The sequence below is a fragment of the Xenopus laevis genome, chromosome 1L, assembly GCF_017654675.1.
Source record: "Xenopus laevis strain J_2021 chromosome 1L, Xenopus_laevis_v10.1, whole genome shotgun sequence".
In the NCBI taxonomy this organism is placed as follows: Eukaryota; Metazoa; Chordata; class Amphibia; order Anura; family Pipidae; genus Xenopus; species Xenopus laevis.
This window is the reverse complement of record NC_054371.1, coordinates 122,372,655-122,388,562: the sequence shown is the minus strand read 5'-3', so window position 1 is coordinate 122,388,562 and position 15,908 is coordinate 122,372,655. Positions and strand designations below refer to the sequence as shown.

Here is a 15,908-nt window from a genome sequence, read left to right as displayed (position 1 = left end):
ATATGTCATAGTCAACTTGCAGATTTGCTGGAGGTGCAGAATCACAAGTGTTCTAAACCTGTTACAGATGTTTTTATGTCCCTTTCCTGCTTCCTACAAAATGAAAACCATTTCAGTTCTATTACACAATTAGTCTATTTTTAATATAGAACTTTTTATGCTTTAAGTTACTGCTACGATAATCAAGATTAAATAAATATTTATATACAAACTAATAATATTAATTTAATGCTATAAATTAATGGCTACATGTGAAATTTGATAAATGAATTTTGTACATGATTTTATATATATTGTGTGATGAAATTAAAAACCTCTATTAATTTAAATCCATTTACTCCATTTAATTAATTAATGATTATTATATTTCATTAAGAAGAAATTTACAAGAGTGCGACATAAGGGACCTTTTTCGTTTCATCCTATTACAGAATTAGGTTTCCTTCCTTACACTTTTCCCTTGTTTACAAAATGTGATTGACTTGCATCTTAGCTGCAGGGTTCAGCAGAACATATTGGTTTTCTGTTATCTGACATACAGACTTGTGCAGCAGCAGATACGGCCAGAAACTGCTTCTTATAAGAACAGCTGCGCTGCAGTACCAAGTGTAACATCAGACACAGTTTGTTCTATTTGTAAATTATCTTTTCAACTGGAAACAGGGTACTCTGAGAATTACCGTATATACTCGTGTATAAGCCGACCCGTGTATAAGCCGAGGTACCTAATTTACCTAAGAAAACTGGAAAAATGTATTGACTCGTGTATACAAGCCTAGGGGCCCCATGTCAGATTTCAAAATGTGAATGTGTAAATGTGTAATCATGTTTTATGGCATAGAAATCTATCTAAAACGATTTAAAAGAGCCTCCCCATAATTCCATCAGCAGGAACATGACACTGCAAAAATATGCTTACCCTGAGAAGGATCAGTGTGGGCCAGGTTATAAATAGGACACAGTTCTCTAGCACAGACGCATAGTGATGCCACTGCTGATCCGACGGGGTGAAAACATCAAAATCCCTCATAAAATGGCTGGAGAAATGTTCCCCTTTACACCCAGCACCCTGCGAGCCCTGCAGAGACAGAGGGAGCAACTGGAGAGCGAAGATCGAAGGAGAGCGTTGAGCATCGAACTCTTGTCCCGCAGAGCTTTGACTTCCAGCCCAGCAGTGCGACCCCCTGTGACCCGTAGGCACCGCTTCTGTAGGGACGCCGCCATCCACAATGCTTTCCCTATTTCCTTCCCTGTCACGATCGCCGCCCGGAGCAGGTCCAGGAGCTCCGGGCGGCGCGTCCTTCCCTGCCGGCGTTCGCTCCCAAAATGGCGGCGCCCATGGCCGCCACATGGGTAGCGGCGCCGGCCGCTACCCACGTGGCGGCCATGGGCGCCGCCATTTTGGGAGCGAACGCCGGCAGGGAAGGACGCGCCGCCCGGAGCTCCTGGACCTGCTCCGGGCGGCGATCGTGACAGTCAGTCACAGACAGTCCTGCGCTATGGGAGAGGGAGGTGTGTTGGGGCCGCGGAAGGAGCGTATCTACGGTATGACCCGCGTATAAGCCGAGGTTGAGTTTTTCAGCACATTTTGGGTGCTGAAAAACTCGGCTTATACGCGAGTATATACGGTACTCATGCATAATAAGAGATAATGTACCCCCTACTGTAAATGATAAGTATATTAGAAGTCACTGAGGGGTTCTATGGCCATATAAAGGCACAAGGCTGCTGGCTGAGTTATACAGGGAACTCTGAGTATCACTCATGTATTATAATGGATAATGTACCCCCTACTGTAAATGATAAGGATATTAGAAGTTACTGACGGGGTTGTTCTGTGACCATATAAAGACAAGGCTGCAGGCTGAGTTATACAGGGAACTTGGAGTATCACTCATGTATTATAAGGGATAATGTCTGCTGAGAAATAGGAACTGCAAAGATTATGCTGCTGCCAAGATTTGACTTTTTTATTTTATAATAAATATTTAACTGATGCTGCGGCTGCCCACTGGAGCACAATTGACAAACTTATCAAAACAAGGGACACATCTCTCTCTGCATCTATGTATAAAAAGGTGTCTATATATAGAGAATATATATACAGTAGATATATCTCAAACAAGCCTAACTGCTAGTTGATCCATCTGATCCACTTTTGCATAAATGTCCTGATTGGAAAAAGATTCACATCCAGAAAATGCGCGCGGGGGGGGGGGCGGCACAGTAGCTGGGCCTAGGGGGGCAAGGAGTGTATATCCGGCCCTGCCTGCAGTTTAGCTTAACCTGAAGCCACAAATAACAAAGATGAGGAGCATCCCATGACGTGGATCACAGAAAGCCATAATTTTGCTAGACAAGAGAGCCAAAGAATTCAGTCTCGTCTGTCGGTGTTCATCCCCAGACCCCGGCCGAATGCTGGCCTGACTGAGAGGATTCCTGGACAGAACCTACCTACCTCTATTCTTCTCCTAAGCTATAGCTTCTACAATACTACTGTTTTGCTACATGATATTAGCTGCACAAGACTGTAAACCTGCAATGGTGGCAAGAATTTAATATAAAAATACATACAAACTCTGGAAAGTACATGATACATTTTTGTCACTTTGTATACCTGTACTTTGTGTAGTCCATTTTTTAGTTTAAATCCAAACATTGATCATAGTTCACATTTTTTTGTGTGATATAATTAAGGGAACAACTAACCTGTAAACTGTAAATATGCAAAAATGCACTGCAGAGAGCATGGCCAATACAATAGGGAGTCATCTTCCAATTGAAACTCGTTAAGTTAAAACAAGCAGTTTGCTTTTTGCGTCCTTGTTAATTAACCACATATGGACATTGGCTTATTGGATCAGTGTTGACCAATGGAACGTTTAATTTTTTATGACATCATCTTATCTGTGCAAAAGATTATTCTGGGTCATTTTATTCATCCGTCTCATATCCAAGAACAGGAATGGGATCTGCTGACCTGATATGGAGAAAATACACTTTTTTTTAACGATTTCCTTTTTCTATATGTTAATAAAACAGTATTTTTGTACTAGATGAGGCTTGAGAATATTGCACAAGAACAGTAGAGTGAGTACATTATAAAACTACATTATAAGGTACAGGTGGTCCCCCTAGTCCATATGTATCTCCATTCCACTCAGTCATGAACTGACAATCTGTAGATTCTGGCAAATGCCAGAGGAGCTGCCGGCAGATGACATAGTCACAATTTAGTTGGTTGGTGGGGCAATGTTTGGGCATCTGTTCAAATGGCAGGGCCTATTTTAAATGCCATTCCAGGCCTACCACCAGTGGAAAGTGCTTATGGAGTAGCAGGAGGAGGAACATAGCTTCCTACCCAGTCTACTCTGTCAATCACAGAACTGCTTAGCATTCTGGATGTGTGGTTGAGACATAATAAAGGGGTTGTTCACCTTTAAATTAACTTTTAGTATGATGTAGAGAATGATATTCTGAGACAATTTGCAATTGGTTTTCATGTTTTACTGTTTCTGATTTTTGCATAGCTTAGCTTTTTTTTCAGCAGCTCTTTTTCAGCAGCTCTCCAGTTTGCAATTTTAGCAATCTGGTTGATAGGGTGCAAATTACCCTAGCAACCATGCACTGAATAAGAGAATGGAATATGAATAGGAGAGGGCCTGAATAGAAAGACGAGTAATAAGAAGTAGCAATAACAATACATTTGTAGCGTTATAGAGCATTTGTTTTTAGATGGGGTCAGTGACCCCCCATTTGAAAGCTGGAAAGAATCAGAAGAAAAAGGTAAAATATTTAAAAACTATAAAAAAATAAATAATGAAGAACAATTGAAAAGTTGCTTAGGACTGGACATTTTTTTAACATACTAAAAGGTAACTGAAAGGTGAACCACCCCTTTAAAGCTTAGCAGCCAATAGTAACTGCAGTGAATGTGACTAAGAATATTCTGGGCAGGAGTATGGAAAGTTGCAGCTCTCTTCTGCCAGTGGCTAAGGTGGAAGGCAGGGAGGCTAAATGGTGTTTGGGCACATAATGGATGAGAAAAGCATGACACATGGGTGGGAACAAGGACAGAGGACTGGGAATGTCAGAAAATGACATACTGTGGCTAGGGATAAGGATAAAATGTCACATAGGTTTTGGAAGGAGAAGAGAATGGGCAGGGTGTTGGGAACAATTGGCACAGTAGACATTTAGAAAGGCATGGGTTTAGGCCCAGCCTGGCAAACTGTGGATTCTGGCAAATTCTAGACGAGCTGCTATAAGGTGCCATAGAAAGTCACTATTTATTGGGCTTGTGGGGCGCTGTTTGGGCCTCTGTGTACCTGAAATGCCAGGGCCTACTTTGATTCTCAGTCCAGACCTGTATGAATTCAACAGAAATCTTTAGATGTTTACATTTGTGATCATAATCCTCCTTGTTCCAGTGACATCCAAGAAAGTAAATAAGCATTTAAGCCCATATTTCACCTTGACTGGCCTTTGGTTTGACTCTGTCCCGTCAACTGCTTTGGGTCCCTTTAGGATGTCTGGCCAGCCACAGAGCCAGTTAGGGAATTACTGCTCTTATAAGGCAAGGAGTCTCTGAACATGAAAAAAAAATACTCACACAAGGCTGCCTATAATTCATAACGCTATTTCAGAACAGAGAAGACATCATTATGAAAATATATAATACACAAGAGCTGTGAATATCCTGTAAATTAAATCCTTATAAATGGTGCTTAGTGATGTCATCGGTTATAATTGGAGTGATGTAATTTCTGTCACATGATTCACTGAAACTTGTGTATTATAATAAATAAAGTACACCCTGTTCATGGCCAGATTTACATAGCGGCCACCCCTAGGCTGGCTACTGTTCGTCACTCCTGTCCCCTCCCTTTTATTTGCGCATTGGGACCTGAACAATGGGCATTGCTATTGTATCTCTTGCACGTCCCTAGTTTTTCTGAACCAATGTGGGTGTGGTTGGGCAGCATGCAGTGGCGTAACTACCAGGGGAGCAGGGGGTGCGATTGGGCCAGGGCCCGCACCCCCTCAGGGCCCCCGCAGCTCGCGCGCCACGGACTCCGGCTGATTCCTGGCGGATTCTGGGCAGAAAATAGCGTACGGAGGGGGGTCCCGGCTGCACGTCCACGCCAGGGCCTGTCCCCTTCTAGTTACCTTGCTGGCAGCATGCCGCCCTCTAAAATCCTGCCGCCCTAGGCCCGGGCCTTGGTGGCTTTTCCACAAATCCAGGCCTGCCCCTGTTGCAAAATATGAGGATTAGAAGTCATCTCGGAGTTCCATGACCTGTATAAAAACATATTATAACATTATATGTCATGGTCTCCTGTGTAACTTATATCCTTATATAAGAGTGGTTACTTTCTTCATTATATAATAAAAAGGCATAGTATACATGACAGCATTGCTACCAAGGACATTTACACATTTTTGCACATTATTCAACAATGAGAAAGAGTAACTAAATGCTGTTTGCTATCACCTGCTTATCCCTCTCATTTGTGACTGGATGAATATTTCTATATGATAAGGTTTCTCCTTTTTCTGCCTCATGGATAACAACAACAAACCTACAGCAGCAAATGTCAGTGTAGATTGATCAAGTACAAAATCAAATATTTCCACGATCATCTATCACAGTAGTACTGCAGAGGCAGTAATAAACTCCTGTGCAGTGCGGCTGTCATTGAATTTCTTTCACAGTAGCCAGGGGCACCCAGTTACTGTTGTGAACTTGGCCTGGAACAGGAGGGGTTAACTGTCACATCTTATCCAAGTGAAAGGATACAGCCCGGTTACTAAGATACCCTCCCTCTACTCTGATTGGCTGATCTGGGTTCTCTGCATTGGATGCTGATAGGAGGTGATCTCCCTCTGTTCTAGTCTGCACACACCTCCGGGCGGGATTGCGTGTTATTCTGTATGGCAACTGCATGCAAAGGGGCAGGAAAAGCGGGGTGCTGCTAGAGTATAGCAGAGATGGGTAGCACCGAGCAGGTGACCAGGCTGTGCACAACCGCAGGGCTGCAATCAGATCCATCGGCCAAGATGTGGGTGTAGGTCAGGGTGCTGGATAGGAGAATTAGCCACAGGAGCAGATTGCCACTGCAGGATTTTCTCTCTTTATCCATATCCCTCTCACATCCGTAATCTTCTGCACGACAGGAACCCTAAATTTCGACCCTTCTTGCAAATAGATGAGGTAAGTCCCCTAAGTGTATGATGCAAGGGACATCTGTAGTTATTCGTAGAGCAAGTAATAAACTCAACAATAAACTCAAATGCTTTGCTTTACTACAAATTATTCAGCATTTTAACCTTTTCATCACAGTACCCAAATCTGTGTCCCTGCAAGTCTGTGGATGCCAGATTGGTACTACAACTATAAATATCACTATTGTTGCTTTGTATGCTGCATATCACAAATATAAATGCAACGGTTTCTGTAAATATGAAGTATTTCAAAATAGCATTTTACTCCATGAACCTGGATATATTCTATTGCAATTAAAGATGCTTTTTTTACTGCAAACATGTAAAGTGCATGTGTAACAAGAGGCCAAAGGAGAGGAGAGGTTAATCTGTGTAGTTGCCTGGATGCCCTGACTAATCTTACTCCTGTGTGACAGATCAGCCCTGTTATCTCTCTGCTGTGTCCCTGCTGGAGCCCTGCCAGTGCTGCACAAGAATAGAAGTTAACCCATCTGTGGCTGGAATGCCAGTGGTTTGTTGAGTGCAGATTATTTGATTGCAGATCTGCTTAAGCTTAGTCCTAGGGATGTATCAGGCAGCCAGGCACTATCACAGACACAGTAGTGGCTTCCATTGCAGTCGTAGAGGTCTGAGTGGATTGTTATAGAAGTGATGATTCACATACACACAAATGTGCATTTAGGATCTGACCTACTTTACTGAGAGAAGATAATACAGGGAAACATAGAATTTGTTTGCATTAGGTAAGCCTATAGCAAGGACAGCTATTATGCTCTTTCTGCTATATAATAAAAACAACAAACAACGTTCTGCATAGCCTTGCTAAATGCTGTCAGAGAGAAGTCATGGTGAAGGCCTTTTACATGAATATGAATCATTTGTAGCTATGCTTTAGGTATCTAGTACAGGCAATGAATGCTGCCGTAGGCCTTATGTAAGCATGGTCAACAAAAAGAGGCGCAATAGAATTATGGCAAGGAAAAAAGCTTAGAAGGTGCACTGCAGATATCTGGTTAGGAAGGACACACTGTGATAAAGCTTTCTGTGGGATAGACAAGAAGACATTAGGTATCCCTAATGCTCTAATGATCTCCAGTGAAGCAAGCCCCCAGTGAACAGTCTGCTGATTCAGAATAGGGATAAACAGTAAGTGGATTTTCTGCAGTCTAAAATCCAGGCCTTGACATGTTCATAAATATGTTTAACAGGTTTACTATGGATGAATGGCGAGGAGGTGGCTTTTAGAAGATGTACGGTATATATTTTCACAAGGTTTGTGAAGGGCAGCCCTGTGTTAAATAAGACAGAGGAAGAAGAACTGTTGTTTAGCAGTAGTGTTTAAAGGTGTAGACCCTTATAAAGCTTGTGGATGAGGTGGTATCCCAAAGTATTTAGTTAAAAGATGAAACATAGAGGCCTTAGTCTAGTTTAAAATAATACATACCTTTATAATCCCATAGATGTAGCTGGTTATGCTAAAGGAACAATGTTAATTTACAGGTATAGACACATACGCACACACACCAACTTTTACACCATTTTTTTTTAGATGTTAAAGATTACACTGCTCAATCAATACAGGAACTTCTGTTCAAAAGTGTCTTTGGTAAACATTATTTGGTAAATTCCTGGTACTTTACCTGCAGAAAATCCATGCAGTTCAGGTAATGCCCTAATTCAATTGCCAATAGCAACAAATCAGCAATTAGTTTTCAACAGTCTACTATAAATTGGAAGATTAGCGAAGACCTGATTGGTTGCTTATTGGTGACTGCACTTGTGCAAGTTATCACCTATGCTATGTTCAGAAATCAACCCTATGAATTATTATTTGGCGCCCTCAGATAAAGTGTAATTTTATTGGGAGATTCTGTGCAGGAAGACCTTTTTATAACCTGAGTGTTGAATTACAGCCAGGCCTGTTCATTACTGTATTCTCTGCAAGTTTAGGTAAGATGCTGCTTAAATGTTCTTGCTCTATAAAGGCAGCTTGAATTATCTGACTACCCTTATGCACTGAGCTGCGACTTCTAATCCATGCATTCTGTACAAAAAAGCAATACTCTGAGGTTTAATTTTGTATACAGAAATATATATATATATATATATATATATATATATATATAGTCCATGTGTTTTCTCCGCACTCCAAAAAGTGGCAAATGACCCAGGTGCCTGTTTTTAAGTATCTCATTAAAGTATGTTTTATAATTTTTAAAGTAACCTTGTCTTAAACGTTCCTGGTATAAATATAGTAAAACCTCAATTTTACATACTCAGATTTTAAGTTTTCCTGCATTTTACATTTTTTTGTGGTCCCACCAATTTATAATGCATTTCAGTGGGTGCTTTTCCTTGATTTTCCCAAAATTTTATCCTGATATTCCCAAAAATTTCTGTTTGTCCTCTCGGAATGTTGTTACAGGTATGGGATCCATCATCCGAAAACCTTTGATCCAGAAAGCTCAGAATTATGGAAAGGCCATCTCTCATAGACTCCATTTTATCCAAATAATTGAAATTATTTAAAATGATTTCCTTTTTCCCCTGTAATAATATAACAGTACCTTGTACATGATCCCAACTAAGATATAATTAATCCTTATTGGAGGGAAAACCAGCCTATTGGGTTTATTGAATGATCAGTTATCTGGAAAAACCCCAGGTCCCGATAACAGGTCCCTTACCTGTACCTCATACAGCCAAGCACAAATCACTTATTGCTTTAGGTTGTACATGTGACTGTCAGCGAGGCCTTGCACATGCCTCCCATAGTGTAACATTAATGCTGCACTGCTTAACCCTGAATGGATCAATAGCAAGTTCTATCTAGACAAATTGTATCCAGAGATTCTGTGGAGCTATGTGCTGTCTAACTGCATCATTCGCTGTGTGATAAGTAGGTCAGAGCAATGTCTGAGTACACAGATTTGTGTGTATGTGAGTCATCACACAAGCCCTATAGCCCATTCATTGGCAGTAAATGACAGATTGCTGTGACCGCAGGAAACAGTTCTGAATGCTCATGTACAAGTCTATGGGAACTCTAGAATTTAGAACATACCTGTAGCTGCCTGTGTGATGCAAAAGCAAGTCATGAATCCCGTATTGGGTCTGTAAGACATAGGGGCCGATTCATGAAGCTCGAGTGAAGGATTCGAAGTAAAAAAACTTCGAATTTCGAAGTGTTTTTTGGGCTACTTCGACCATCGAATGGGCTACTTCGACCTTCGACTACGACTACGAATCGAACGATTCGAACTAAAAATCGTTCGACTATTCGACCATTCGATAGTCGAAGTACTGCCTCTTTAAAAAAAACTTCGACCCCCTACTTCGGCAGCTAAAAGCTACCGAAGTCAATGTTAGCCTATGGGGAAGGTCCCCATAGGCTTGCCTAAGTTTTTTTGATCGAAGGATATTCCTTCGATCGTTGTATTAAAATCCTTCGAATCGTTTGATTCGAAGGATTTAATCGTTCGATCGAAGGAATAATCCTTCGATCGTTCGATCGCAGCATTTGCGCTAAATCCTTCGACTTCGATATTCGAAGTCAAAGGATTTTAGTTCCTAGTCGAATATCGAGGGTTAATTAACCCTCGATATTCGACCCTTCATACATCTGCCCCATAGTATTACCCAGAATAAACTGAGTTTACATTTACAGGCAATGGTCACACAATGATTCTAAAGGTTTGTCTCCGCTTCTTTAAAGGGGTTGTTCACCTTTGAGTTAACTTTTAGTATGATGTAGAGAGTGATATTGTTAGACAATTTGTGATTGTTTTTTATTTTTTTATTATTTGTGGTTTTTGAGTTAATTAGCTTTTTATTCAGCAGCTCTCCAGTTTGCACTTTCAGCAATCTGGTTGCTAGGTTCCAAATTACCCTAACAACCATGCACTGTTTTGAATAAGAGACTGGAATATGAATAAGAGAGGGCCAGAATAGAAAGATGAGTAATAAAAAGTAGGAAAACCAATAAATTTGCAGCCTTAAAGAGCATTTGTTTTTAGATGGTCATTGTAATCAGCTTGAAAAAGGAACTAAAATGTTCTGAAAGCTTGCTATGCTTATATTAGTTAGCCAATAAAGGTATCACCTTTATACCACTTTTTATTTATTTATTTCAAAACGGTTGCCCTGTAACATTTTTACTGGCTAACACGGTACAGCAACTTTACCTGCAATTAGATGGGGTCAGTGACCCCTATTTGAAAGCTGGAAAAGTCATTAGAGGAAGGCAAATTATTAAAAAAAAAACTATAAAAAAATAAATATTGAAGACTAATCGAAAAAAGTTTTCTTAGAATTGACCATTTTATAACATACTAAGGGGAAATTTATCAAAGAGTGAAGTTCCGCCACTAGAGTGAAATTCATTCTATGGGATTTTGAAAGGCGTATTTATCAATGGGTGAAAGTGAAAGTTCACCCTTTGATAAATAAGCCTATAAAAATCCCATAGAAATGAATGGAGAGTGGCGGAATTTCACTCTAGTGGCGTAACTTCACTATTAACTTCACTCTTTGATAAATATACCCCTAAAAGTTTACTTTAGTCATGTACCTCTGAAGGTTTGCAGTGACAGTATACCTCAATGCTGCACGCATGTTGGTCTGAAATGCAGTCTGTGCAGGGGTGCGGGCAGAACACAGTAGGTCCGGACTGAGAATTAAAATAGGCCCTGGCATTTCAGGTACACAGAGGCCCAATCACCCCACACAGAGGCCCAAACAGCCTCCACCAGCCCACTGAATACTGACTTTCTATGGCACCTCATAGCAGCCCCTCTGGCATTTGCCAGAACCCACAGATCCAGGCAGTCTGGGCCTGGAACACAGGACTGTAGGATAGGAACCAATCAGTACCTAGGCAGACCTGATAGGGAACTGAAGTATGTCTTTGCTTGAGTGACTGCAGGTCTGTGATTGAATGCCTCACTCCTGTTGTGCTTCTGGAACATTAGGACACACACACACACACACTTCAATTGAAACAAGGACAGTGACTGTAGCAAATCTATAGGGAGATCCAATAAAGGAGACATTATTCCAAAAAATATAATTTTTTAGCCAAAAGTAAAACCAGCACCATTTAATATTCAGTATTGCCTACAATATTAGGGGAGGAGGGGTCACTTATCCTATATGCCTCTAACCTAACACTTTTGCCTTTATGCCTTTAACCCAGTGCTGGAATTGGGGCGGGATGCGGCGGGATGTGATCCCGCTACTTTTTTTTTTCACTAAATAGCATCCCGTCAGGCGGGATGCTACTGTTCAGAATACCGGAGCTTTTTTTTTGCGACTCCAGAGCAGGTAGAGTGGTGGGAGAAGGGACTGTTAATAAAAAAAAGGCTTAATCTTGTCTCAGCATAAATCCGAATTTTATCTGTCTCAGTGCCCCGTGAATAACTTCTTCACAGAGCAGCCGGTAACAGTGTGCACATAGTAGGAGGATTGTCCAACTTGGGCGTCTGTACTTCTTATCTTGCGCATGCGCTGTATTGGGAGACGTGTACAGGGCATGCGTAAGATAAGAAGTACAGACGCCCAAGTTGGACGATTGGGAGACCTGTACAGCGCATGCACAAGATAAGAAGTACAGACGCCGAAGTTGGACGATCCTCCCACTATGTGCGCACTGTTACCGGCTGCTCTGTAAAGAAGTTATTCACGGGGCACTGAGACAGATAAAGTTCGGATTTATGCTGAGACAAGCTTTATGCCTCCCAGGACAAGGTTAAGCCCTTTATTTTATGCAGAGACAAGATTTATGCTGGGAGTGGGACACGATGTATTCCTCTGTTTAAAGAAGTTAAACAAAAGTGGGAGTGCTGTGGCAGAATGGGATCACACTGATGATGGTTATGGGGAAAGATTTATATTTCCAGGGGTAAGATTAGGATAGTAAAGTATGTGTATATTTATTTCATGGCTGTGAAAAGAGGATAAATACAGGAAAGAAAAGTAGCAAATTATTTTAAGAACATAGTAAAAGAAAACCCCTGTCAGGCAAAAATTTAAAAACAGAAAAGTGGGGTGCCAGGCTGCTAGCAAAAGAACAGCAAGAGGTAGAACAATATGTTGAAAAGTTAAGAAATGGTGGAAGAAAGAAACACAAACAGAGAAATAGCAGAGGAGCAGGATCACAAACTGATGTATAAGAAAATAAAAGAGAAAGAAAAGCAGAACAGGGGAAAAAAGAAAAGCAGAACAGGGGGGAAAAAAGGTTAGTAGTACAGGTATGGGATCCCTTCTCCAGAAACCCGTTATCCAGAAAGCTCAGAATTACGAAATGGCCATCTCCCATATACTCCATTTTATCCAAATATTTCCCTTTTCTGTGTAATAATAAAACAGTTGCTTGTACTTGATCCCAACTAAGATATAATTAATCCTTATTGGAGGCAAACCCAGCCTATTGGGTTTATTTAATGTTTACATGATTTTCTAGTAGAATTCAGCTATGAATATCCAAATTATAGAAAGATCCGTTATCCAGAAAACCCCAGGTTCCAAGCATTCTGGATAGCAGGTCCCATACCTGTATCTTGCTTTTACAAAACTTATGTTTATATGCACGTATAATAACTTTGCACTGGGTGACTTCTGGTCATAGCAAATGTGCTTGATTCAGTTAGTGTCAGCTGTTTGTGTTGTCTTGTGGTTCCAGTCACAGTATAATACACACTGTATCTCACCTTTATACAATTTAATGTATGTGGGGTGTGGCTATTCACTGTTGCTAATTGTATATGATACTCTTCTTGGGGTGCCAGTTTTTTACCTATTAGTGTCTTCTCTGCATCATATATTTCTGTCATGTCAGGGCTTAATGCCTCTATTTGTTATATACTGCAATGAGTTCTGGCATGCCTAGTGATTAATGTGATTATTGGCATTTCTTGGGTTAATTACATCCATTTTCTATTGTGGTTGCTAGCATTTCTGGTGTTAAAGCTGATAATTTTCTACAGTGACTACTAGCATAATGGATCACTATTTGAGTTGCAAATAGCTGTGGTGATGCTGCACTAGTAAATCTAACACAGTCCAACAGCAATCAACATGTCACATTTAAACCAAAAAGGGATGTATGTAAAAATAAAGGCATTGATTATAAAATGTTTTCCAGGTTAGCATTAATGTGATCTGTTGCTTGCTGTTGGACTAAGTTGTTGTATTGTTAATAAACATGGAAATAGCAAAATGTTTTTTAAAGTGGCCGAAACAAGAAAGTATTGGTGGGTGTGGCTTATTATGATGGTGGGTGTGGCTTGTTTGTGGGCGTGGCTTAAAAAATTCCGGCGGTGTGCTACGCACACCGCACATACCATCCCTCTGCTTTTTTGATCCCAATTCAAGCACTGCTTTAACCTAACACTTTTTAAACACACAGGTTCTGTAATAAATGGTGGAAGGTCTGCTGCAGGTCTAGTTACCAATAGCATCTGATCAACAGGTAGCATTTACTGTTTGCTTGTTGAAATGTAAACGACATATGTGAATGACATAACTAAGGTACTTTTTGTGTGTATTGTAACGATCAACATTTTTTCCAAGTATACTTCACATGCTGAGTAAACAGTAATTCTGTTTTTTTTAACTGCTTGCCGATGAAATAACAATTATGTAGGTCACAAATATAGAGCAGTCCAGGGCCAAGTAATGCTTTTCTCATAGATACTGTTGCTATAGTTACTGCATCAAGTAACCATGGAAATCTTATCTCATTCAGCATGCATTCAGAAGTGATACTGTCACATTTGTTTGCAGCACATTTAGTGGAAATAATCCAGATACAAATCTTGCTAACAGTTTTTGGGGATTTGTCCAAATCCTTGAACTAAATCTTGATAATTATAAAAATGAAGACGGGTAGTTATAGGAACTAAACTCTTTGTACTTATTAACCCTGTAATTGTTCTTCATCATAATTCTGTGTAGTACTGTCTTATTATTATTATTATGGTATATTCTTCTCTTAACTGTGCAGGCAGTGCAGCATGGCTGATAATAGCAGCAGTGATTACATTGAGGCCCATAGGGAAAATTCACAGAAGTGGTGATATTGAGGCAAAATAAAAGAGGAGATACAATTCTCAGATTTCCCACAATATTCACAATCCTCTATCTCCACTTCTGTGAATTTGTACTTTAAACAGAACAATTTACAGATTTTATTTTTCACACGACATTTCAAACAACATTTTTCCAACATTTTTTCAGAATTTGTTTTTGGTTCTTCCTAAACATGTTAGTCAGCTCTCAGGTGACTCTCAGCTCTACATTTGCCTCGTACTAATGATTGTGCCCTTCAGAGAAGAGATTCCCTGCCACTTTGAAAGCCCAATATGGCAGAACACATGCTTTATAACATATCCATTCCCATTATTTATCTCACCTAGGGACATGTGCAATAGCCCAATATATCAGTTTAGCTTTCCGGTGTGTATGGGCTGATTATGGATGCTGGGAACAGAAGTGACACAGCTTAAATTGGGGCCAATAATATAGATTGTTTTTCTAAACCTATTGTTATTCATGTTCTGATTACACAGAAAATGAGTCCCCCATACTGGAGACTGAAGGAAACAATGCAGAGTGGAGGACAGGTAGAAGTGTTACACTGAGCTTTACTCCATCTTAAAAATGTTGGGAGAAAATGCAGATAAAAATGAAATTTTCTATACCCGTTTTTATTGTTTTAACGACATATTCACAAAAGTGTAAACTGGTCTTTCTTTCACCGGAATATGAAAGTGGCGGTTGAGTCAGTATTTTTACAGCTTTCTGAATATGGAGATTGTATTTACACCAGTATTAACACCACTTTTACACCAAAAAAATCTTTTTCCACTTTTGTGAATTCCCCCATAGGACTCACCAGTACAAAGCCCTAATTTAGGGCCGGAACTAGGGGTAGCTAGAAGAGGCAGCTGCCTAGGGCACAATTATAGGGGGTGCTTGGCAGCACCCCTCAATCTTACTCCCCTTCCTTCCCTCTGTCACCCACCCCTCCATCGTTCTCCCCTCCCTCCCGTCACCCACCCTCCTGTGCACGCAGGGGGGGATTGGCTGGCCGAGTTGCCTAGGGCGCCTGGCTGACCTAGCCTTCCCCTGCCCTCATTTTTTTTTTTGTTCGCTTAGTAACCTGCTCCATTTAGACAGAACAATGTTGTCAGATTAAAGTATAGTTCTTTAGTAGTCATCTTTCAGCACATGCCCTCATTCAACCAAGTAATCAAGATGCAAGGTCACATCCCTGCTGGTATTTGGTTAGACTTCACATCGGCTATGAGAGGCAAAAAGGGATATGGGTGATGGTTTGTCAGTAACCATTAAAGTCTGTAAAACCTTCATAGAATATTGAAGAGAAGAAAGCTAGAGAAAATATAAAATACATTGACCTTTTAGTGTTTCCATTTAACAAATTCAAATAGAAATGAAATAGAAAGTAATGTATTGGTGGTACTTTAACTATATCACATTTTAGAACCATCTCCCACATCTGGTCAATAAAAAGGCACACACATATGTAAGTTTAACAATACGTTTTATTTATATGAAATATATTTACTTTAAAACCTGTATTTTGAAACCTTTTTTTGGTACTTTATCGTAGGCCCCCAGTTCAGACATTGCTAATTTCTAAGCACTATATATGAATAAATTGA

General features: G+C 40.3%; 1 protein-coding gene across 2 annotated transcripts in view; it reads left to right on the top strand.

The window, feature by feature from the left end:
• The first annotated feature begins 6,061 nt into the window (after positions 1–6,061).
• Positions 6,062–15,908, top strand: part of abhd8.L (abhydrolase domain containing 8 L homeolog) — a 32,664-nt gene continuing 22,817 nt past the window's right edge. The window contains 1 exon segment of one of the 2 annotated variants that reach the window (NM_001093944.1): positions 6,062–6,214. Coding sequence is in view for 1 of the 2 variants with exons in the window: in XM_041581258.1 (XP_041437192.1) it covers positions 11,937–11,970 (34 nt within the window). In the remaining variant the exon portion in view is untranslated. 2 annotated transcript variants of the gene reach the window in all.